Source organism: Cervus canadensis, chromosome 3, assembly GCF_019320065.1.
Source record: "Cervus canadensis isolate Bull #8, Minnesota chromosome 3, ASM1932006v1, whole genome shotgun sequence".
Classification (NCBI taxonomy): domain Eukaryota; kingdom Metazoa; phylum Chordata; class Mammalia; order Artiodactyla; family Cervidae; genus Cervus; species Cervus canadensis.
In genome coordinates, this window is record NC_057388.1 from 68809651 (window position 1) to 68836481 (window position 26831).

The 26831-nt window shown below is 37.7% G+C and overlaps 1 protein-coding gene and 1 long non-coding RNA gene across 2 annotated transcripts in view; one reads left to right on the top strand and one right to left on the bottom strand.

Moving 5' to 3' along the window:
* Positions 1-6090: 6090 nt before the first annotated feature.
* LOC122438495 lies at positions 6091-24871 on the bottom strand. Its single transcript, XR_006268572.1, has 5 exons — positions 24749-24871; positions 23344-23438; positions 22437-22575; positions 8053-8134; positions 6091-6129 (listed from the first exon to the last, which is right to left on the bottom strand). It is a non-coding gene; the product is annotated as an uncharacterized LOC122438495 (long non-coding RNA).
* The window catches only part of ZNF804B (zinc finger protein 804B), a 513851-nt gene continuing 511226 nt past the window's right edge, over positions 24207-26831 (top strand). Inside the window, exon 1 of the mRNA XM_043463407.1 lies at positions 24207-24844. Coding sequence (XP_043319342.1) covers positions 24737-24844 — 108 coding nt within the window. The 5' untranslated portion in view covers positions 24207-24736. The remainder of the gene's footprint in view (positions 24845-26831) is intronic.

The window sequence follows — 26831 nt, forward strand, 5'->3', positions numbered from 1 at the left end:
GCAAATTAATCTGTGGAACTAGGGTGGCAACCCCTATTAGGTCATTGTTCTGTAATGCTGCTCTCTCTTAGCTGCCTGATCAGCTGCTTGGTTCCCTCGTGCCACTTCGTGATCCCTTTTTGGGAGACTGAAACCTCAGTGGGCAGATGGACTGCCTCCAAGAGTCTAAGGACTTGATCGCCATATTTGATTGGGGACCCTCAGGTGGCCAAGTGGCCCCTTTCTTTCCAAATAGCCACATGTGCATGTAGCACCAGAAAGGCATACTTAGAGTCAGTGTAAATGTCTATTCTTTTTCCTTTTCCCAGCTCTAGAGCTCGGGTCAGGGCTATGAGATCAGCTAATTGGGCTGAAGTACCTGGTGACAGAGGCTTAGCCTCTATGATCTCAAAATTGGAGACTACTGCATATCTGGCTCTTCTTTTTCCATCTAAGACAAAACTGCTTCCATCAGTGTACCAGATTTCCTCAGGATTGGTCAGAGGATCTTCTGACAGTCCCTCTCGGGGTTTTGTCCAGTGGTCCAAGGTTTCTAGACAAGAGTGAAAGGGGAGGGAGCCCTCAGGGGTAGGCAGGAGGGTGGCTGGGTTAAGAACCTCACAAGGGGATATAGTGAGGCCTGGATTTTTCATCAGCATTACTTGATATCTGAGGATTCTTTGATCAGACATCCATAAATGGCCTTTCCCATTTAGGAGTTGTTTTACTTGGTGACTGGTAAAAATAGTTTGCCCCCAAAGGAGAGTTTTAAAGTATCTTTTATCATGATTGCAATAGCTGCAAGATTTCGAAGGCAGGGGGGCCAGCCTTGGGCGGTTGGATCGAGTCTCTTGGATAAGTAAGCTACAGGCTGGGTCTCAGATCCCAACCTTTGAGTTAACACTCCCAAGGCTATTCCCTCTCTTTCATGGACATAAAGTTGGAATGCTTTTTCTGGGTCTGGCAGCCTCAAGGCAGGTGCCTGAGTTAAGGCCTGTTTTAGTGTAGCCTCTGCCTTCTTTTGAGGAGTTCCCCACATCAGTGGGATTGAATCATCCCGTCCCTTTAAGCTTTCATATACGGGCTGGGCAATTAGACCATAGTTGGGTACCCAGATTCTACAATACCCAGCTAGCCCCAGGAAAGCTCGCAATTATTTTTGAGTTGTGGGGGAGGGCAACTGGAGGATTCCTTGTACCCAATCCTAGGACAGCCTCCTAGACCTGTGTGTAATCTGAAGTCCCAGGTAAGTGACTTTTGTCTCGACCATCTGTGCCTTAGCATGGGAGACTTTATATACCTTTTCTGCCAAAAAGTTTAGAACCTGAATTGCATGTTGTTGGGCATTTTCCTCATCTGGAGAGCAGATTAGTAGGTCATCTACATATTGTTATATTTTTCCATTAGGTCCCAGGTCCAGATCTAGGCGATCCTGGCTAAGGGCCTGTCCAAACAAGTGGGGGCTGTCTCTGAACCCCTGAGGTAATACTGTCCAAGTCATCTGTTGGTGTTTTTCTCTTGGGGCCTCCCACTCAAAGGCAAAAAGATATTGGGATTCCTTAGCCAGTGGTATGCAAAAAAAAAAATGCATCTTTGAAAACCAAGACTGTAAACCACTTGGCACTGGGTGGGATTTCTCCCAAGATTACATAGGGATTGGGTATTGTGGGATGGAGGGTGACTAAAGCTTCATTTATGATCTGGAGATCTTGAACCATCCACCAGGTTCCATCCCTTTTCTTTACTGAGAGGATTGGGGTGTTACATGGCAAACTGGTGGGGACCAATAAGCCCACAAGCAAGGAATTTATTTATTAAAGGCTGTAGTACTGCCCAAGCCTCTCTTTTACTATTGTGTATGTCCTAGTTTTTATTAATATTCTATATGATGTCTGGTCTCTATGATAAATTACCAGAAAATTGAAGACAATGAAGAAGACTGCAGTGCTGATTTCCCTAGAAAGGAGATTCATAGGCAAAGAGAACACAGACTCCTGGGATGAGTGAGGGCCAGATGTATTCTAGAAAATAGAAAATATGCCGCTGTGACTAGAGGTAAGCAGGACGGAATGCTGAGATATGGAGTCAGACAGAGATCTTGTTGGGCTAGATGGTGAGGGGCTTACAAACCATGGCAAGGACTTAGGCTTTTATTCTGAGCATGTTGGAAAGCCATGGGATGAGGAACATGAACTGACTTTTTTTAAAAAAGGACGGCTTAAAAAAAAAAAAAAAGGCTAAGCATACTGTGTGAAGAAGAGACTGCAAGGAGATAAGATAAAGATAGTGACTTGGAGCATGGTGATAGCCATAGAGGTAATTAGAGTTAGTTTCCCCAGAATTATTAAATTATGGACCAATTTTGAAGAAACATTGAGAGTATTTGTTGTTGGTTCTATATAGTTATAAGGAAAGGAGAGAACTCAGGTATGCCTCTAATGTTTTGATCTGAACAACATGAAAAAGTGGAATTACCATTTTCTGAGAAGTGGAACCGTGGGAGGAAATGCTATGAGGGAGGTCAAGAGTCCACTTTTAAATATGTTAAAGATGCCTCTTCTTTATGTAGCTGGAGAGTTTGAGTAAGCTATTTGAATACATTAATTTAGAGTTCAGGAGTGAGGTCTGGCTTTGAGATGCAAATAAGGAATTTTCAGTCGACTGTATTTAAAGACAAGAATTTGTATAAGATCATTTAGGAAGTGGATATAAATCAAGATTAAAAGAGTACAAGGACAAAGCCATTGGGCAGGCCCTAGGCTAAGAGCCTTACTACTGTCAAATGGTAGGAAGGCTGAGCACACTTATCTTGTTTAATAGGACATTAACACTCAAAAGAAGAATACCTCAAGGCTTCCCCCATTAAAGTCAAATGTCCAATGTGTTTTCAAGATCATCACGTACTTGTCTGAAGTTGTCATCTCATACCAGGAGCCAAATGATATACTTATGAAATTAGATTAGAAATGTTTAATTTTGTTAGTAAATATTGTGGATGATTATGGATAGGCCTACCCCACCCTCATTCCAAAATAAAAGAAGAGGAGGTATGTGTTTGACAAATATCATACTCAAATTAGAGTGAAATTACTGACACTAAATACAAACAGAAATATTTATAACTGTTTCTTACTGACAAAAATATGAATAATTTGATGAGTTGTGGGAGTTTTTAAGTGTAATAAGACAGAAATATCCAAACACATTGCTCTACAGCAGCTAAATAATCAGTCTTAACCAGGTGGACTTAACTGACCAAGCAGTACAATTTTGACACTCTACTGGAATATATTAAACTTTACTTGTGTGTTTTTAAGACTGTCTTTCTGGACATTCCCTCTACCTGATCTTAAATTACACATCATTATATGTCAAAGAGAATTTTCAGAGGAAAAAATAAAAAATGGTTGATAATTTATGAAAAGAAATACAATTTGAAATAAAATGAGATAGAATATTTGAGTTCACAAATTGGCAAAAGTTAAAAATATTGACCTTATCTCTCATGGAGAGAGCATGAAGAAAAGATACTATCATTTACTCTTGGCTAGAGTTTAAATTGACTCAGCATTTTTGAAGAGTAATGTGGTGCACTCTATGTTAAAACTGTAGTGTCATCAATTCAATTTCTAGGGATTTATCCACACAAAACACTACCACAAGTGTGCAAAGATGAGTGTTCAAGTAAACTGAATAGAGCATTGTTTGTATCAGGGAACACTGGAAATAGCTTAAATATTTATCATGAAGGATTTATTAAATAAGTTACAACACATCCTATAACCTCTAGACAAGAGTTAATATTAATTAGAAAAAAATTCCAACATATGCAGTTATATTTTCCACTTAAGATACAGAATAGGAGACTTCCTGAATGGCCCAGTGATTAAGACTTCACCATCTAATCAGGTGATGCAGGTTCAATCCTTGGTTGTAGAGCTAAGATCGTAAGTGCCTCCTGGCCAAAAAACCAAAGCATAAAACAGAAACAATATTGTAATAAATTCAGTAAAGACTGTAAAAATGGTCCACATTTAAAAAAAAAAAAAAAGATGCAGAAGATAATGCTACACTGGAAGGCAAGCACTGTGATAACGGTCTGAGTGCAGGCAATATGGGCAATAAAAATGATAGAGAATTTCAGTTCAATAGTAAAACCAACTAAAAGTGGTCTGTCTTTAATTGTTACCATGAGCTGGCAATTTACACAATATAAGTAGAAAAATACTCTTTCCTCTGAGTTTGCTGTTTGTAGTTTAGTCGCTAAGTTGTGTCTGACTCTGTGACCCCATGGACTTCAGCATGCCAGTCTCCTCAGTATCTCCCTTGGGGTCATCGTTCCAATTTCACTTTTGGAACCCTGCCCTTGGTTGGCTACTGCAGAAGATGAAAAGTGTGGGTAAGAGATGGGGAGGGGGAAGAGAATGTTAACAAGTTGTTAATTGGGGCATGGATTCAAATGTGGAATCTTAATGTATTTGCTGTATTGTGAAGAGCTTTATATGCCATTACAGGGGATTTAGCAAACATAGTCTTTGTAAATAAGTTTTATTGCAACACAAATACATTCTTTTATGCTTGTCTAGATTGCTTTCTTCCTACAATGACGAGATTGAGCAGTTGCAACAGAAACTGTTTAAGAACTGAAAAGCCTAAAATATTAACCATTTGATCATTTACAGAAAAATTCTTATGGGCCCTTGTTATAAGTAATGGAATATTTAAATTATATTTAAAAACACTTATTGCTTTTTAGGTTTGAATTACTTTACTCAACTATTGACTTAGATGTTAATGGCTGTTTTGGCTACCAGCAATTTCTTTCACTTTTAATAAATGCTTCATGTCAATTCCTCATTTATATATTTTAGAATTTTTGTGTGATTTATGAGCAATTTATGGGAAAACTGTCAGCCTTTTAGCTAAATAATTGAGACCTTTCTGTTCAGTAAGTAGTCCTTATTTACAGAGCTTTGTTTGGATACTTGGGGTTTTATGTCTCCTGAATCTTTATAAGTAATATATAAAAATTATATTTTCTTTGCCCCTTTCCATAAATATATGTAGAATGCATGTGACCAGGTTGCTACATAGTTTTGGTGAATATATCTTCCCTGTGCTCATTAAGTTCCAGGAACAGAGCTACTGTGTTTATTCAAAACATGATGTAATTTAAATTAGAAAATCATCCTCTGACAGAGGTCCAAGTGATTTATACAGGGCTACATTTTTAACATATATTCTCATTTGCAAGTCTATTGTTTTTTTTATGAACCTCTTTCCCCAACAGTTTAAAGGTATCTTACATATCTTTCTTAACAGAATGTTTGCTGATAGTAGCCATTCTCTAAACCTCAATCAATTGAATTGTGTCTTTTCTTCTGATCCCACATTGAAATGTTTATTGAATGGAGTGATAGGAAACCAAAACTCCCAGAATACAAGGCAAAAAGAGATTGTTGTTATTTGAGAGCATGTTATCAGAGAAGACCAAGTTAGGGACTTGGTGGTGGTGGTATTTTTTTTTTTCTTTTTTACCAAATCTGCCTAGAATTTAGGCCTGTCCAATTTTGATCAACTTTATTTATTAGAGATTTATTTATTTCATTATTTAAACTTATAAATGACACAGCATGCCTTTAGCATGCATGAGGCTGTTTTCTAACCACACAGGAATAATAGTATCTATTCTTTTCAAATTCTTTTCCTATATAGGTTATCACAGAATATTAAACAGAATTCTCTCTGATATAATTAGGTCCTTGATGGTTATCTGTTTTAAATATAGCAGTGTGTACATGTCAATCCCAAGCTCCTAATCTTCCCCTCCCTCTAACCTTCCCCTCAGTAACCATAAATTTGTTCTCTAAGCCTATGATTCCATTTCTGTTTTGTAAATAAGTTCATCTGTATCATTTTTTAAAGATTTCACCTATAAACAATACCATGTAATACTCATCTTTCTCTGTCTGTCTTACTTCATTTAGTATGATGATTTCCAGGTCCATCCATATTGCTGCAAATGGCATTATTTCATCCTTTTTATGGTTGAATAATATTCCATTGTGTATATGTATCACATCTTTGTTATCCATTCATCTGTCAATGGGCATTTAGGTTGCTTCCATATCTTGTCTATTGCAAACAGTGCTGCAATGAACATTGGGGTGCATTATCATTTTGAATGACATTTTTCTCCAGATATATGTCTAGTAGCATATTGGTGTATTTTTAAGGAACTTCCAAACGCTTCTCCATAGTGGCTGTACCAGTTTACATTCCCATCAACAGTGTAGGAGTGTTCCCTTTTACCCACACCCTTTCCAGCATTTATTGTTTGTAGAATTTTTGATGATGGCCATTCTGACTGGTGTGAGGTGATATATTATTGTAGTTTTGATTTGCATTTCGAGCGACTGAACTGAATCATCAGCAATGTTGAGCCTCTCAGTCATCTGTATGTTCCTCTTTGGAGAAATGTCTGTTTTGGTCTTATGCCCATTTTTTGATATTGAGTCCCATGAGTTGTTTTGGAGATTAGTCCCTTGTAGGCTGTGTTGTTTGCAAATATTTTCTCCTATTCTGTAATTTGTCTTTTCATTTTGTTTATGGTTTCCTTTGCTGTGCAAAAGCTTTTGAAATTAAACTGAATAAAATCTCTGTCCTCAAAGGAGTGTATGTTCTACATTCAAATGTTGATAGTCTCATATATATTCTCTCTTTTTCACCTCTTCCCCTTCTTGTGTCTTCAAACTTTATTTTTACTAAACTAAACCTTTTGTGAAAGGGTTCTGAGGAGAACAGCAGCCTGAATGCTCGCCAACACTCCACCTCTCAATTGTTTCTTTGTTGAAGGAGGCAGCAAGAATACTCTACCAGTCCCAGAGAGGTTCAACACTTGATGATCTGTGATATCCCTGGGGGAAAGTAGTGCCCACCTGCCCTAAAGAGTCCTGGGAGTATAGCCTCTGTCCTCCTGACCCTCAGGAGCTGCAGCAACGTTAAAAGCTGAGAGAGGGCTGCCTCTTAAGTGTAAGACACTAGAGAGATTCTCAGTAGTTGATATCTGGTCTGTAGTTTTGTTTTACCATCATTTTGTCTGTTGTTTCGGTTGACTTCAAACAAATAGACTGCCAGATATTTGTCTAACAAAGATGGGTTTATTGAGGACCAGCAGAGAATTGCACTTGGGGATCTGCAAATATGGCAAGCTATGTGCAAATCCCCACATGGCAAGGGAAGGAAAAAGCTTTTATAGAGAGGAAAATAAAGTTGGGAAAACAACAAGTCTGTGGCTTTTCACTAATTGAGTCCTTGCCAGGAAAGAAGAGGAACTTTCTTCTTCCTGTTGGGCTCTGTTACTGTAGCAGGGTGTGACAGCACCCTCTTCTGGTCTCCTAACTCTATTTAATTGAGACCTGTTCATTAATTTTTGCATTTCAAAATCATATACCCCAGTAGGTGATGTATGGAAAAAATGAGACAAGAATAGGAACATTGAGTGATAAAGCAGATAGTTTTAGTAAGCAGCAAGCACATATAAAAAATATAACTTCAAAGAGCATGTGTAAAGAAGTAAACTAAAAACTTCAGAGTGTTATTGGGAAAAGTTATATGTGGAATAATCAGGCAATGACTTGAGAAGACATATTGGAAAAATAATTGAATTTGATTGAGATTTGGAGATATCAGTTTAGTGAGGGATTGTGTTTAGATGAATAGAAACGAAAAAGATAACTTGAGTGAAGCTAGACTAAACTTCATGAAAAATGTTCATGTGTTTTGTACAAATTACTTGAACTTGGACAAAATTGTGGTGTTGGCATTTACCAAAATCTTTTCTACTTTAGACTGAAATTTAAAATAATTTCAACAATTTTTTTCATTCTACATATCTGATACAAATTGTGCTTTTTATGCTTTTTAGAACACAAATCAACTAAAGCAGATTTTACTCATATAACTCTCACATATACACATATACATAAATATATATGTGTGTATACACACATATATACATATAATGATGATTTTGCATAGAGTCTAAAAAATTACCTTTTCTTAAATACTCACAAATTAAAGAGATTTGATCACTGTTTTGGAAATGTCCACAAAATAATGAAACCTTCTCTGGGGACGTTATTAATAGGCCAATCTGATGAAAATGAAACGACACATTGAAATGCAGAACATGTTCTTCTTGAAAAGATTGATGTATTAAATATTTATGCAAACACATTAAATTGGCAAGTGTATGAAAACATTATTACATATTCATCACCTTCACATCTCATCTTTTTGTAAGAACTTCTTTCCTATAAAACTAAAAGGGATGACTGTAAGTTTTCCAAAGTCACATTTTTCAAATTTTATAACATAGAATAGTTTGTTTTTCACAGTTTATATTAATTCACATAAATAACAAAATGAATGTTGGAATTAGAAAAGACCAATAATTTACTCAAAACAGGAGTTAAGTGCTATTTCATCCTCAGCTTTCTCCTGTATTGCTCCAACCCTGCCCTGGAGCCTCCTCATATAAAAGTTGCTCCCCAAGAGTGAATATTCACTTTGAGGAAGAAATGAGCTCTTTGAGCTCATGAGTCACTTAGCAAACACTGGTTCTATGGCAAAAGCTAAACGTCAAAAGGGAATTAATGTATTTCCAAAGTACCTAACTTCTCTTAGAGTGCGGTAAGTCCAAAATTCTATGGTCTTTGGAAAGTGGTACTTAAAATTTAAATTGACTACACTTCTCAATAAAAGCCAGAAAGTTGAAATGATTCTATATAGGCTCTAAAAATATTCGAGTTTAATATAAACTGCCATATTCTGCTGATACAATGTTCTGTATTCTAAGCCTTCTTTCATCTCCATTTCTACCTCTTTTTTTTTCCTGCTGAACTCTCTTTTCATCCCTTACAACTTTTCCTGACTTCTCACTGTTTGATTTTTACCCTATTTTTATTATTATTTCACTCCTGTATCATCCTACTTTTTCATCCCTCTACCCATTTCCACAAGCTTCTCTTGCTTTACTATTCCCTTCTGCTTGCATTTCTTTCCTTTTCTACCTTTTCCCTGCTCTTTGATGTTTTTTAAAAATTAATTTATTTTACACGTATTCCCCATCCCGATCCCCCCCTCCCACCTCCCTCTCCACCCGATTCCTCTGGGTCTTCCCAGTGCACCAGGCACTGATTCATATCAATGTATGACAAAACCCACTGAAATGTTGTGAAGTAATTAGCCTCCAACTAATAAAAAAAAAAAAAAAAGGAAAAGGAAAAAAAAAAAAAAACGTTTAATCTGATTGTACTAATACATGGATGGAAATGTATTTATTTACTAAACATGTGTTTGTCAATTAATTAAGCCTCTACTATGTGCCAGGTACTATTATAGAGATTGGAATTAGTATACAAAAGAGATAAAATGCCTTGTCCTCATGGAGGACATATATATTATACAAAAATATACACTCTGCAAATATCTGCAGGTACAAAATCTTTCTAGTACTACTAACCAGATCTATATGATTATTTCCTGCTTATGCACACCAGTGTTATCCTGGCTCCTATATTTTCTTAGACATGTTTTCCAAACTTCGTATCAATTCTGTGAGCTATTAATAAACAAAATGCTACCCTAAAAAAAAAAAATTTAATTTATTTTAATTGGAGGCTAATTACATTACAACATGTACACCCATGGCTGATTCATGTCAATGTATGGCAAAAACTGCTCTTTGGTGTTTTAATGACTTCCTTTTTAATTTCTTTTTTCCCCCCTCTGAGGTTGAATCCTCACCATCTCTGTTATTTGATAGTTTGTTGTTGGTAACAACCCCCGAGTTGGGTAATAAGTCATTGGTATTGGCTCTATTTAATTTAACTTGACTGTTCCTACCATACATCATAGTAAAAAATAGTATATATTATAACATGGAAAAGAAGGAGGAGGAAGAAAAAGGTCAGAGTGTGGCCTTAGTTCGCTAATTTTAAAAGAAACTTGGAACTTAATTCTGTCTGCAATTGACTTCTTCTTGCATAAGCCAAAACTCCATCTGTCTGTGTGTGGCCATTCTGTGTCCAGTTTTCCTTTTTTCTCCAAATGTACTCACTGGAGCCCCATCCTATGTACTATATGAATGGTCCCCTGCCTCCTCCAAATCCCTGAAGATTTCCGGGTTTTTGTTTCTGCTGCTCACGGCTCATGACTATTCTCATGCTGCTGCTGAAGGCTGGATTCCTACTCTATTTCTCCCCTTCCTTCACTGCTTTCTCTTCCCTGTCCTGTCTCTCCATAGACATGAAGTGCACACCATGGTCATGCAATCCCTGAAGCACCATTCTTTTAAGAAAAATAAAAAAATTTACTGAAGAATAAGGGGTAAAAGATAGTGATTAAGCTCAGAACATCACAGCAGCAGATAATAACGTCAAAGTAAAACAAGGTTGTTTAGTTTGACAGCTGCTTGTTCATCCCTGCCTTGGTCTGGCTTGCATTTTGTACTGCATTATTCTCTCCCAAGAGATTGGTTTCCCACATGCTCCTCTTCCTCCCATTCAGGGACCCCCAAACATATTTTCCTGTGGTTAGGAAAATATTCTATATTCTTGCTATTTTATTATGCAGAGTGATTTATTTCATTTTGTATAACCACTCTGCATGTATTTCCCATGGATGCTCTACCAATTTACCCCAGACTGTGGCTTAAAACAACAGAAACTGTCTCACAGTTTTCGAGGTCAGAAGTCTGAAATCAAGGTGTCAGCAAGGCCAAGCTCTCTCCCATGTTCTAGGGGAGATTCCTGGCCTCGCCTCTTCCCAGTCTCTGGTGAGGCCAAGCGTTCCTTGGTGTTCCTTGGTTTCTGGCTGCATCACTGATTTCTGCCTCTTTCTTCACATGACCTTCTCTGTCTCTTACAAAGATTCTTGTCACTGAATTTAGGGTTCACTTGAGTAATCCAAATGGTTTCATCTCAGGATCCTTAGGGCCTATCTTTTGGCAAGCCATCACTCAGCCCATTACACAGTCTGTCTAAGCAGACTAATTTTCTCAACCTTCACAACAAAAGACAGACTAAATTTCCCAATTTAATTTAAAGAAGAAAAAATAATACTGTTTCTCACAATAATTCTATAGTCCTTCCAGGACTTTCAGAGTGAATTACTATTAGATTTTAAGTGATGTTTGTCTTCTCATAAAAATGCTCCAACCTTCAAAATATGGTTAAAAGAGCATAACATTTAAAAATAGGGGAATATTATTTATAATACCAGTAACTTAAATAAAACTCTGTATATGTATTTATATAAATGCCTTTATAATTTATATTTTTACATGTGTATGTGTATACATGTATTTGTAAAAATACACACTTGTAATCATGACATATTTACAGCTCTATACTGTTCTTAATATTAACATATAATAAATCTCTTCAGTATTTTAGCATATTTAATTTACTATTTTTTATTTTTCATTTTAGTTAATGAAGAAATATTTAATAATTGTAGAAAATACAAATGGAAAAATTAATCATTTAAAATTATACCCCCCAAAATAATCAATTTGGGGACACATACATCCTTATTTTTCTCATGCAGTTATGTCTCCATAAACTTATACCTGTAACAGGTACATGAATCTATACCTGTAATTAAATCTATATTTATTTACAGTTTTAATTAGAACAAAAATCATGTCATACTTTCCTAGACTTGATTTTTTAAAAATTTTTCCAGTTAATGTTATGGTATACTTTTTATTTTAAATTACTTTATAATAGCATTATTATTCTATATACTATATATGTATATATATGGTGTATCATTTTGATGCTCTATTAATTATTTTCATTTGAGATTATTTTCACTATTAAAATGAACACTTAATAAACATACTTTATTACAGTCTTTATAAATATATGTAAGTATTGTCTTAAAATTAATTGTGTATAATCTTTATAAATATATATAATTATTTCTTTAGGATTCTCATAGGTGAATTTGCTGAGTCATAGAGTATGTATGTTGTGGCAGAGACTGGTAGTCAGTCATGGATCCAATTTTCTGTTCTCTGCTATTTAGGTACCAGGAATTTTATTTCCCAGTTTCATGTGCAGTTGCATGTGACCACGTGACTGGGTTCTAACCAATGGATAGAAGAGTGTTATTTCACACCATCTGTGGGCTAACATCTTTACAAGCAGATGTGCTTCCTCTGGGCTCTCTTTCCCCTAGGCTGCCTGTAAGCATCAGAGAAAGAGGTCTGAAGGACAAAAGAAAGCTGTGTCCCTTAGTCACCATGTGGAGGGAGTGACCCTTTTACTGGACCAGGAATGTCTACCTCAAAGATTACTCAATTGAAAAATTAACTTCTATTGTGGTTGAGCCATTACGCATTTTGCCTCTTTTAAAAATTATTGTTCCAGGCTAAGTAATACACTTGGTTTTAGAAGTTTTAATCCTTGATGTTAAGTTGCATTTCCCAAAGTCTAAGCAGTGAGTCTATCCTTGCTGCTTTTCAACAAAGTTATACTCACATGTTTATTATCAATTTTAATATTTATAGAAAAGGCCTGTCAACACTTTCTAGAGATTCTCTTACATTTTCTTGGACATGACCATTATAATCATGTTGGCAATTTTCCTAAAAAGTCTTAAGAGAGATTGTTAAGGCTGCAGCTGAAGTAAGATTATTAATTCTAGCATTTTTTTTTCAGGGTTAACCCTTATATATTATTCTAATTATTCATTGCTATGTTGCTGTCATAGAATATTTTCTACATAGAAATTTTCAATGGTAAATTAAATGCTTGTATGAATTTCCCAGAAATGTGGAAATTCAGAAAAATGGTAGGAATAAATCTGCAATTTTTTATATGGGTTGTAGTTTCAGGTACAAGTGATGATAAACATGATTACAACAATAAGTCCAGTTAGCATTCATCACCCATATAGTTACAGCATTATTTTTCTTGTGATGAAAACTTTCAAAATCCATTCTCCTAGTTACTTTCAAATATGCAACACAGTATTATTAACTAGAGTCACCATGTTGTACATTATATCCATATGAGTTATTCACTTTATAACTGGAAATTTGTACATTTTGAACCTCTTCCCACCACCCTACCTCAGGCAACCACTGATCTGTATTCTATATCCTTGAGCTCATTTTTTTTTTTTTTATTATTTGAAAAACAGGTATTTTTGAGAACTAAAAATATGTTATTTATTGCTTAAAATGAAATTAAAATAAATAGTAGTATATGAAGGGTTCTCCTTTATTTTAAATTCAAATATACATGAATATTCCAGGGATTTTGCCTTGAAATATCACCATAACAGAAAAAAAGCTATGTTAAAAAAATTATGACATAAAAGCCCCATCAGGGCTTCCCTGGTGGCTCAATGGTAAAGAACCAGCCTGCAGGAGTTGCAGGAGACGTGTGTTCGGTTCAATCCTTGGGCTGGGAAGATCCCCTGGAAGAGGGCATGGCAACCCATTCCAGTATTCTTGCCAGGGCAATTCCAGGGGCAGAGGAGCCTGGCGGGCTATAGTCCTTGTGGTCTCAAAGATTTGGACACAAATGAGCTACTGAGTATATGCACGCATGCATGCCCATCACCCATGATAACTGCATTGTTCTCACATTCTGCATTTCCTTTAATGTGGAAATCTAGAAATCTATAAGGAGATTAGCTGCAATGACTCAGACAGTAGTGCACAATCTGCTGCAATGCAGGAGACCTGGGTTCAATCCCTGGGTTGGGAAGATTTCCTGGAGGAGGGAATGGCAACCCACTCCAATATTCCTGCCTGGAGCTTCCCACCAACAGAGGAGCCTGGCGGGGTCGCAAAGAGTCTGACACCACTGAGCAACTAACACCTTCACAGTTCAAGGGTTAAAATGCAATGTTCAATATTGAAGGGAATTCAGAAATAAAGCTCTTTGAGGGGGGAATGGAACTATATTTATATCTAGAAGTTAATTAGATATTATGTCTTATAACTAATATAGTTTGATTCATAATGAAAGTATTTCATTAAAAAATGTTTAAATTTTCATTAAGACTTTTGGTGTTGGCATTTTGCCTGTGTAGTTGATTTGCATGAAGTGTGATTAATGATAAGTAAAGAAACAGTCTTACAGGTAGAGGGAGATGAAAAATTACCCTAGTAAAAGAAAATTTTATAGGATAACCATTTCAACAACAACAAAAACCTCGATTTATTAAAATTTTATGACATAAAAAAGCTATGTGAAATGTTAATGAGATAAACTTATTAGTCAGTACTAGTTTGAGTTGTTTACCCCAGAAATGAGTTTTCTAGGAGAAAGGCTCCCAGTCCCACTCCTTTCTAGAAACTGCACAAAGTCACAAGGCAAATAACCAGTTCAGCACAATTTAACAGCACAAATGGAGACATTACAAACCAATTCATCTGTAAATAATTTAAAATATGAAAATAAACATAGTAAAAACTGAAGTCTTCTGGTATATCATTATTCTGTTGCTAGATTACATTCTCTGTTTCCTTTTGTTTGAAAGCAGGAATACTTTTAAGAAGACCAGATTCCTTTTATAACTCATATGGGACTTTTTATATAGCTAATGGCATAACTGCTTTTATATGCCTTTCATAAAACATAAGATATAAGAGCCCTGGCTCATGTGATATGAATGATAAATATATAAATTATATTTTAAATATGTGTGTGTGTATGTGTACCCTAAGTTGCTTCAGTTATCTCCAACTTTTTGCAACCCCATACACTGTAGACTGCCAGGCTCCTCTGTTCATGGGATTCTCCAGACAAGAATACTGGAGTGGGTTGCCATGCCCTCCTCCAGGGGATCTTCTTGATCAGGGATTGAACCCTTATTTATGTCTCCTGCATCGGCAGGAGGGTTTTTTACCGCTAGTACCACCTGGTTTCCCCAAAGTCCTATATAGATTTTTATAAAACCTAGCCTCCAATGCAGAATTATGATTGGTTCTCATGCTTCAAATTTAGTAAAAACATCCACATTTGCTAATTTTCCTCCAGAGGATTTTCAGCTTGATGAAAGTAGGAGCCCACGGCTTATTCTTCTCTGATCATCCAAAGGCTGAATGATGCAGGATAAAAAGACAGCATAGATGTAAAGAGCCTAGGCTTTGAGTCAGACACACATGGATTCTTGCTCTATCACTTACTTAGCTCTGTGACCTTAGATAAAATCTTTAAATTTTCTGAGCTTCAGTTATGTTACCTGCATTAAAGCAATCGGTACAGATATGAAATGGCATGATGAATATAAAGTAACTGGCAAATGGATGGTACTCCATAAATATTTCCTCAACTCCCTTTCCTTAATTTATTCTGATACTGAGATTCTGGTATTGTTTCCTTTTTTCAATATGCATAGTGGGATTGAAAAGAAGAAAAAAGGGAAATGTTCTGTATGCTTAAGAATCTATATGTCTTGTATCATTTCTAAAGTGATGGGAAGCAATTTTATAACAGAACTGTGGTATAGGAGAAGACTCTTGAGAGTCCCTTGGATGGCAAGGAGATCCAACCAGTCCCTGCTAAAGGAAATCAGTCCTGAGTATTCATTGGAAGGACTGATGCTGAAGCTGAAACTCCAATACTTTGGCCACCTGATGCGAAGAACTGAGTCATTGGAAAAAACCCTGATGCTGAGAAAGATTGAAGGCGGGAGGAGAAGGGAACGACAGAGGATGAGATGGTTGGATGGCATCACTGACTCAATGGACAAGAGTTTGAGTAAACTCCAGAAGTTGGTGATGGACAGGGAGGCCTGGTGTGCTGCAGTCCATGGGGTCGCAAAGAGTTGGACATGACTGAGTGACTGAACTGAACTGAACTAAGATTCATTTTAAATTTGAAGAGTACATACAATCAGGTTGTATTTTAGAAATGTGGTCCTGGGAAATCAAGAATGATCAAGTCTGGAAAAGGCTCCTTGTGTTTAAATGAATTGTTCTTGCCTTTAAATATGAGAGGGCCATGTTCTAGGAAAAGCAGAAGGGGGTCAGAGTTATAATGAATTGCACTACCATCCATCCTTCCAGACCCTACTGGGATTCTGAGCACCGGTAGACAGGATAGTAGCTGTTTTTCTTGGCCTTTGCAGGCAGCAGGGCTCACTTCTCTCTCTACAGTGTTGTCAGATTAGTGGCATAGCTTTGGGAAACTGTGAAATGAACAAAATGCTAGGTAAGCAGCAAGGACTCCTGTTTTTTGCTTGCTTGTGTGTGTGTGTGTGTGTGTGTGTGTGTATGATTCTGTAATCTAAAGTTTTTCTTCCACCTCCTGTATACTTCAGAGACTCATCCTTGAGGAGAGGAAAGAATGTAGAATGAATATGGTGCTCTGCAGTTGGAGAGTTTTGGATAGGTCATGTTTGATTGGTTGTGTATCTCTGAATTATGGTGGAGCTATTTTGTCCTTCTCTTGATGACTTGGAGCAACATCAGTCAGTATCAATCATTTCTCTATGATGTAGTTTTAATTAATCCAAATGACTGAACTGATTCTTCACTTGAATGCTTGTCTTGGAAAATAATTTTAACGAATTCCATGAAGTCAGTTTGGTTTCATATCCTTTGCCCTGTATTCTTAGAGTTCACAGTATAGATTTAGCTGTATGACTTACTGTTGTCTTCCTGCCAAATTAGATGTTGAAGTCTGAAGGAATCTTATCCTGTTTTCTTGACTTTGATTAATTCATCAGCACAGTCTTTGTTATTTGATTTGTTAGGAGATAGTAGTCAAAATGCTATACCTTATGTGTTAATAGAGAAAGGGCCCCTTAATCTCTCTTAACCCAGTTTTAAATTCCTGTAGGTTCATTTCAGAGAGGAAATATCACTATCTCACTATGTTAAGGGTTTTAAAGTTGCTGCAGAAAAAGAAGACTTTCTCATCTTCTCTCCTCACCTTTCTTCCTCTCTTCTTTTCTCCCTGCTCCCCACCTCCCCCTTTTTTTCTTTCTGGCAGTATCTCTTTCTCGGAATGCCTTGAGCATAAATGGGACTTTACCTCTGTAAATTTGTATTTAGTCATATAATCAGAATGATTAATTTTAATGAAAGAATCAAAGGTATCTGTGGTCTCGCATACATGTACATCTGACAAAGTTAAGAAATTCTTTCTTTTTTCCCCCTGGATCTGTGGTGGCCCAGGTTAGCATTGTTGGGGCAGCAGGATGCTAGACTTCCGTGCTGCCAGTTCTGTTCCCCCCATGGAAGGGGGCAGCCTAATTCATTTCTGTTGAGTGAAGCCCACAGTGGATCCCACAGAGCTAAACATCTTAGGAATCTGTGAACTAAAATGGATGGGAATGGGCAAATTTAATTCAGATGGCCATTATATCTACTACTATGGACAAGAATCCCTTAGAAGAAATGGAATAGTAGTCATAGTCAACAATAGAGTTGGAAATACAGTTCTTGGGTACAGTCTGAAAAATGACAGAATGATCTCCATTCATTTCCATGGCAAACTGTTCAACATTAAAGGAATCTGAGTCTATGCTCCTACCACTGATGCCAAAGAAAGTGAAGTTGACCAGTTCTATGAAAACCTACAAGACCTTCTAGAAATGACACCAAAAATAGATGACTTTTTCATTATAGGGGATTGGAATGCAAAAGTAGGAACTCAAGAGATACCCTGAATAACAGGTAAGTTGGATCTTGGAGTACAAAATGAAGCAGAGCAAAGGCTAACGAAGTGTTTATCAAGAGAACATGCTGGCCATAACAAATACCTCTTACCAACAACCTAAGAGATGACTCTACACATGGGCATCACCAGATGATCAATACTGAAATTAGATTGATTATGTTCTTTACAGCTGAAGATGGAGAAGCTCTGTATAGTCAGCAAAAACAAGACCTGGAGCTGACTGTGGCTCAGATCATGAACTCCTTATTTCAAAATTCAGGCTTAAATTGAAGAAAGTAGGGAAAACCACTAGGCCATTCAGATATGACCTAAATCAAATCCTTTATAATTATATAGTGGAGGTGACAAATAGACTCAAGAGATTAGATCTGGTAGACAAATTGTATGAAGAACTATGGATGGAGGCTTGTAACATTGTATAGGAGATGGTGACCAAAATCATCCCAAAGAAAAAGAAATGCAAGAAGGCAAAGTGGTTGTCTAAGGAGGCTTTACAAACAGCTGAGGAAATAAGAGAAGTGAAGGGCAATGGAGAAAGGGAAAGATACACCCAACAGAATGCAGAGTTCCAGAAAATAGCAAGGAGAGGTAAGAAGGCCTTCTTCAATGAAGAATGCAAAGAAATAGACAAAAACAAGAGAATGGGAAAGGCTAGAAATCTCTTCAAGAAAATTGGAGATATCAAAGGAACATTTAATGTAAAAATGGGCATGATAAAGAGCATTAAATGGTAAGAACCTAACAGAAGCAGAAAAGGTTAAGAAGAGGTGACAGGAATACACAGAACTAATATACAGAAAAGGCATCATTAAGATGATCCAGATAACCAGGATGGTGTGGTCACTCACCCAGATTTGGGTATCCTGAAGTGTGAAGTAAAGTGGGCCTTAGGAACCATTATTATGAGCAAAGCTCCTGGAGGTGATAGAATTCCAGCTGAGCAGTTTAAAATCTTAAAAGTGATCCTGTTAAAGTGCTTCACTTTAACTTTAAATTTGCCGCATGTCAACAAATTTGAAAAACTCAGCAGTGGCCACAGGACTGGAAAAGGTCAGTTTTCAATTCCAATCCCAAAGAAAGGCAATGCCAAAGAATGTTTAAAGTAGCGTATAATTGCACTAATGTCACATGCTAGCATGGTTATGCTCAAAATTCTTCAAGAGAGGCTTCAGCAGTACGTGAACTGAAAACTTCCAGATGTACAAACAAGTTGGGTTTAGAAAAGGCAGAGAAACCAGAGACCAAATTGCCAACATCTGTTGGATCATAAAGAAAGCAAGAGCATTCCTGACAAACATCTACTTCTGCTTCACTGACTACATTAAAGCCTTTGACTGTGTGCGTCACAACAAATTGTGGGAAATTCTTAGAGATAGGAGAACCAGAGATCAACTTGCCAACATCCATTGGATCATAAAGAAAGCAACAGAATTGCAGAAAAAATGTCTACTTCTGCTTCACTGACTACACTAAAGCTTTTGACTGTGTGGATCACAACAAATTGTGGAAAATTCCTAAAGAGACAGGAGTACCAGACCACCTTTCCTGTCTCCTGAGAAACCTTTATGTGGCTCAAGAAGCAACAGTTAGAACTGGAGATGGAACAACTGACTGGTTCAAAATTGGGAAGGCTTTTATTGTCACCCTGTTTATTTAACTTATCTGCAGAGACATCATGCAAAATGCCAGGTTGGATAAATCACAAGTTGGAATCAAGATTGCTGGGAAAAATATCAATACCTCAGATATGCAGATGACACCACTCTAATGGCAGAAACTGAAGACGAACTAAAGCGCTTCTTGATGAAGGTGAAAGAGGAGAGTGAAAAAGCTGGCCTGAAACTCAACTTTCAAAAAACTAAGATCATGGCATCCTGTCCCATCACTTCATGGCAAATAGAAGGGGAAAAAGTGGAAACAATGACATATTTTACTTTCTTGGACTCCAAAATCACTACAGATGGTGACTACAGCCATGAAATTAAAAGACACGTGCTCCTTGGAAGAAAATCTATAACAAACCTAGACAGTATATTAAAAAGCAAAGACATCACTTTGCTGACAAAGGTCCATCTAATCAACGCTATGGTTTTTCCAGTAGTCATGTATGGCTATGAGAGTTGGACCATAAAGAAGGCTGAGTGCAGAAGATTCGATGCTTTCAAATTGTGGTGCTGTTGAAGACTGTTAAAAGCTCTTTGGACTGCAAGGAGATCAAATCAGTCAATCCTAAAGGAAATGAACCCTGAATATTCATTGGAAGGCCTGATGCTGAAACCGAAGCTCCAATACTTGGGCCACCTGATGTGAAGAGCTGACTCATTGGAAAAGATTCTGATGCTGGAAAAGAATGAGGGCAAATGAAAAGGGATAGTAGAGGATGAGATGGTTAGATAGCATCATAGAGTTAATGGACATGAATGTGAGCAAACTCCGTGAGATGGTGAAGGACAGGGGAGCCTGACTTGCTGAAGTCCATGGGATCACAGAGTCAGACAACTTAGAAACTAAAGGAAAACAAACCATACTGGATTAAGGCTCACCCTAATGACCTCATCTTAACTTTGTCATCTTCAAAAAAATTATTTCCAATTAAGGTCACGTTCAAAAAGGAGTTAGGACTTCAGCATTAGGGGGTGGGTTATGGGGGGCACAATTCCATGTAATGGAATACTATAAAACTCTTCCAGCAATAAAAATGAATGTGGTATCAAGCCATTGACAGTCATGAAGGAAGTTTAAAATGCATATTGCTAAATGAAAGAAGCCAATCTGAAAAACTATTATACTATATAATTCCAAATATATGACATTCTTCAAATGACATAAAAAAGACACAGTAAAAAGATTACTGTTTGATAGGGATTCAGAGGCATTGGAGGAGAGATGAATAGGTGGAACATAGATGATTTTTAGAGCAGTAAAACTATTCTGCATGCAACTATAATGATAGATACATGTCATATATTCTTTCAAAACTCGTAGAATATACAACTCCAAGAATGAACCCTAATGTAAACTATGACCTTTAGTTAATAATATGTATTAATACTGACTCATCAATTGTAACAAATGTACCACACAAAAGCAAGACATTGATAAAGGGAAAACTGTGTGGGGAAGGGGGAGAAACAATATGGGCCCTCTATACTTTCTGCTCAATTTTTCTATAAACCTGATGATATGAAACCAACAGGTAATTTAATAGGGATGGAGTAAGATATGCTCTATGTTTTTAAAATATCACTCTGGCTATGAGATACAAAGAATAAATTTTATACGGAGGCAACATTGAAAACAGGAGATTAGCTAAAAAGATAATGCAATGATTCAAGCAAAAAGTAATGGTGGTTTGGGCTAAGGTGGGGGCTGTGGATATGGAGATAAGGGGATCAATTTGGGATATGTTGATAAAGAGTGGGTTTCTCATGATATCAATCATCTATGACACAGCCATGAACCTGGAATCATGTGAAATATCATTTGGTTATAGGCGGAAATCTATTTTGCCATTCATATCCCTTTCCTTAGAATGAGAATTCATCATATCAGATATTGCTTTTAATAAAAGGGCCTTGTAAAACTGTGCAAGATGTTTGCTTTTCACACTTGTAATAGGATTTGACTTGTATCTAAAATTCATTTAATATAGCCTTAAAATGTTTTCCTTTTCTTTCACCTTTTCTGAAAATTTTTAATTACTGAAGTTGGAAGGAATCTCCTTTGATAAGTCAATGCAACTGGTCAACTTCGTATTTATAGCAACTCTGCAAACAAAAGCACACATTTCTGTTGTTTAGATTGGGCAAAACACATTTAAAGTAGAGGCCAGGAGTGATGGAGAATTGTTGCATATGATGACATCACACTAATAGACATCAGTCACAATCTGTCAAGGAAAAGGGAATTATTCTTTTGTTTGTTTTAAAGACTATTATTAAAATTGGCTGAGAATAACAATTGTGTCAGGTTTTTTTTTTTTTTTTTGGCCTAAATATTTTAAGATGGGTGGCAAAAAATTAGAAAGCCAAGAACAACCATGGTGATGGTTTAGTCTGAGTTGTGTCTGACTCTTGTGACCCCTGTGGCCTGTAGCCCTCCAGGTTCCTCTGTCTGTGAGATTTCCTAGGTGAATATACTGGAGTGTATTGCCATTTCCTCCTCCAGGGGATCTTCCTGACTCAGGGATCGAACCTGCAGACCTGCATTGCAGGTGGATTCTCTACCTCTGAGATACCAGGAAAGCCCGCCCTAAATGATTTAAAAAACATGGCAAATTAACAGAATTGGTATCATTCATTTCTAACAAAGAAGGATCTCAAAAAGTAAATAATTTTTAAGAAATTAGAATTTTTAAAAGAATTATAAAAATGACTCAGTCTTTGAAACATTACTATAAAAAGGGATTAGATTACTTTGTTTCCTATGGGAAAACTCAAATGCACATAATAATTAAATGAACAAGACTGTCAGGATAGCTAATGGATACTTTGAATAAAAAATAAATAATAATAGGATGGTATATTTGAATTATATACATTTTCATTACTTAAGTCAATCCTTTCATTTTAGAAAAGCATGCCTAATTCTTAAAAATAATCAAGCATTATTAGGAATCATATTTACTTAATGAAGAAGGTAAAGCATCCTTGGAATTGTTATTCATAGCATGTGACATCATTCATTTTTCTATTCCATTCAAGAATGTATACAGTTAGGTACTGAATGCTGTTTGCTACTTACGTTTATGAAGAGTGAGATTGTAATTATAGACTGAGCCACACGATATCCTTTTAAAATCCCCCCTTTTTTTCTGGCAAAGATTTCACCTGATTTTGAAATTTCACTCCTTATGAACACATTTTCTTTGCATAGAATATGTCTGAAAGCATATATATGAGCAGCATTACTCACTTTCAGCTTTGGAAACATTTTGCAACTCTAAGTCAAATAAATACAACATTATTAAGTAAACACATCTTAGTAGAAAAGGAAAAGTGTTTATATTGTATCTATTGTTTCTGTAATTTTTTTTAATTTCAAAAGTTCTTCCCAACAAGATAGTTACAAAGTAATTAACCTGCAAGATTTACATTGCAATACCTTATTATCAGTAATTTTCAACTAGAAGTTTGAAAGAAATTGGTATTTTCACGTTATATACTAAGTCATTTTCTAGTATGTAAACACTTTTAAAATGCTTGAAAGATATTATATGAAACCTTTAAAATGAGAAATACATCTGTGTGTTTTTTAATAAAACATTAAGGATATTGCAATAATGTAAACAAAAATCAAGCCTTTATTGGGCAGTTACAGAGGTTATATTCATGGGACTATTTTTAAGAGTTTTATGAGTTACCAGAATAGGAGAATTTTAATTTCCTGCTTGCTTTTTTGCCGGTTTCTGTCATTTGTGAGAGGTCTTCAGTGTTATCCAGGATGCAGATGGGGATTATGTTAGAAGAGGAGAAAATTGGGGAGACGCCTGGGTACATTAGCCTTAATCTTGCGATTAATTCTGTGCTAAGGCAAAAGAGGGAAAACGGACGACCTTTCCTTTTCTCCCAACACAGATCTGAAAAGGATAAGAGAGATCACCTAACTCCGGAAGATCAGCTAGCGGGTGGGGGAGAGGGCGTACTGATACCTGACTCTGCAAGAGCCTCCTTCTCCTTCCACAGCTCATTTCTGCACGAGTCTTTAATTCTCAGTGCGGCTTCCTGCCTGGTGACTTTATTCGCCCTAAATGATACAACGTCCATTAAAAAACAAAAAAACAAAAAAACACTTTTTAAGGGTGATTGTTTAAGCTTGTGAGGAAACAAACGTCCTATAAAGAGCAAAAATATCTGCCTCTAAGGAAACAAGAAAGACTTGTAAGTGCATGTTTATAACTCTGAAGACAGATGAATAGATGGAAAGAGACACACGTATGTGTGTTTCGTTTCTATTCCTTATATAAGTTTTCTGTCTAAAACTTACTTTCTCCTCCATCCATTACCTACTATAGCGCCTCTAATCTGTTTGCCCTATTTGGGGCGTCATAGCACATCCCTACAGCCGGGTGGGGAGCTGTTGCTTTGGCCAGCGCAGCCGTCAGCCGGAGCGCGGAAGAAATGCTAAAGGCGTGCAGGCGGGGAAAGAGTAAAGAAAATGCTCTCCTCCCGCTCAACTGCTCCACCGTGCACCGCCCCCCGACCCCGCAGGACCCCGCCCCCAACACAGCACAAAGTTGGCCCAGAGACACAGGGCGGAGAGGGACAGGGGTTCAGGGCGGCTGATGGCGGGATGCTGGAGCGGCGCCCCCCGCACCGGGAGAGCCTCCTGACGCCGCCGCAGCTGTCACCGCCACGCCGAGCCACTGGCGAGCCCCTCGCCCCGCTGTTGGCGCCCAGCCGTCGCGTTGACAGCCCCCACTCACAAGTCTCCGCGTCCCCAACTCCCAGTTCTCCCCCCAGCCCGCCCGTCCCTCCCCACCCCCTTCCCGCCACTGCAGCGGGGGCAGCGATCTGGCGCTCCGAGGACTCCCCGCCACTCTCCCCGCGAAGGCTGCCGCTGCCGCTGATTCGCGGCGCCGCAGACACAGCCCCGCCGCGGACGCCGGGCCAGACCGTGGGGACCCGCGCCTGAGCATCCCCTGAGCGCGCACGGAGTGCGAAGGCGGGGGCGGGAGGGAAAGGCAGGAGGAGTTGCTGATCCCCTAGCGGACCCAGGAAGTTGTCCTTAAAGAATATACAGCGTCGATCGGCGGTTGAGCAGCCACCTGGCCAGAGCAGCATGTGGACTGGCTCGCCGGGTCCCCTAAGTGCTCTGTGGCTGCCGCTGCCGCCACCGCCGCCGTCAGAGCAGCTGCTGCTGACAGCAGGAGCCCCGCGCGGGGCAAGGAGCCGGGACGCGCGGCCGCAGCGTCCCCTGCTTACTGCTGGCCGCTTCGTCTCGGGAGGTGGCAATCACTGTTGCTGCTGAGAAACCAGCCCGCATTTCCGAGGCTGGTCGCCTGGTGAGGAGTTGAGACTCTACACCTCCCGCCCGCAACCCACATGGCTTGTTACCTGGTCATCAGTTCGAGACATCTCAGCAATGGTCACTACCGGGGCATTAAAGGAGTCTTCAGAGGGCCCCTCTGCAAGAATGGATCTCCCTCTCCGGTAACCTGCACACAGGCGCGCGCAGACACACACACATACCACCATCAGAGTTAATATAAATAGAAATGCTGCCCTGGCACAATGAAGGGGAGATGGGTATCTACCTTGCTCATCAGTATATTGTGTCTGTTTATGCAGTTTGTTGAGAGACTTGCTCATGAGGGGTGTGGGTTTACATGTGTATTTTCAACACAGTCATTAGTATCTCTAGTGCTTAGGGTGCAACTATTTACCGAATTTAGTAAAGTGCGGGCTTGTGAAAGCAGCTCTTGAGTGTTGTGTCAAGTTATGAATCTGCTGATTTGGGCAGTATAGAAAGTTTGAGTGGCACTTTATAGCCATGCTTTGTGAAATCATCAGCTGGGATTAGTTTAACCATGCTGTACTTACTCTATAAGAAAATAAACTCTTTGAAGGTTTTTGCATCAGAGTTCTAGCCAAAGGAAAAGTGTTGGATGCCCATATGGTTGCAATATAATGTTTCACTATGCAGGTACTTTAAGAAAAGCCAAAGAGTTCTTTGTGGCAATAATTAGTTTTTTTGTACTATGTATAGATGGATTGATATGCAAATTTGAGTGATTGCTACTTAATTTAGTAAACTATTCAATTTAGTTTACTATTTGTTTTAGTATTTTTTGTTAAATGATTTTGATTAGAATTTATGGCTTCAGTATATATTTTAGTTCATTCTCAGTACATACTATAGATGAATTTTTTAAGGATTCAAATGTTTTTCAAAAAAGTCATGATTTACTTTTTAAAGTGTTGAATTATTAGTAAGTGACTAAGGGTCTAAACTTGAAGAACATTTTTTTCCAGTTTAATGTGAAAAACCAGTACCTTCATGTATAATATAAAGAGGGAAAACTGAAGTTGTCTGATTTTTATTTTTATTTTTTGGTACTTTCCATTGGTTTTTAATTCTTCATTAGCATGAATTATTCAAAACTGCAATATATTATAAAAACCTGTGATTAAAGACAGTGTGTGATTTGCATGAGAAATCTGAAATCAGAAAGTGCAGGTACCAGAGATACCACTAGGACTCCTGATTGTGACAAACTATTTTCTTTCATGCACTGTAAAAAGTAGGTCATTGCAATCCCCCTGCAACTATTTAGCACTGAGTCAAAAGTGTAAGATGAAATACACTGTTCATACTGGCATTTACAATTAAATTCATAGAGTTAAAAGGGTCTTGGAGAGCTTTAGTTGAATAAAGTCCATATTCAGTGTTTCTGAGCAGTTGGTCTGAATCCTTCCTGTTTTTAAAGATTCTCAGGACTAGAGTTTCTGCAGTCTCAGCAAACCACCTTATTATTTAACAACCTATGGTGTCAGAATCTTCCATAGAGCAGACTTAAATCCTTCAAACTTTAATTTCATTTCATCTAGAAAACCTAGAATGTTCCATCTGCCTCACAGGTATTATTTTTTTTCCATCCTTTGATAAGCTCTGTGGCTGTCTTCCCAAACTCTCTGATTGTAGAAATCTGAACTGGATGGTGCGTTAGGTGTATGTCCCTTAATCACTCAAGGAATAAAGGGAGAATTACTTCATAGTTCTTATATTGTTTAGTTCTATTTAAGTTGGTTAGAATATGGAAGTGTTAATCTTCCAAAATCTGAAGGACTTGCAAAGAAAATTTCTGTTATATGGTCAAAAAGAGTCCTTCCTCTCCCCACACCCCCATTCCACTTTGCTCATTCATTTCCTAGGAGCCTGAATGACCCCATAGGGACCAGACATATGAATGTGGATGTAAGAAAATAGCCCATAATCACATGGCTCTCCTGCTGACCAGAGCTCACACCTACGTGATGCTATTATTATTTATTATTGAGCTGGTTTTCACGAAAATACTGATTTGTTTACTTTTACCTAGGTGTCATATTTTGACTCACTGGACAGTTCTCTCCAATGTTTACAGTTTACACGTTTGACTATACTTAAATTATATTTGCATCATTTAAAAATATCTGA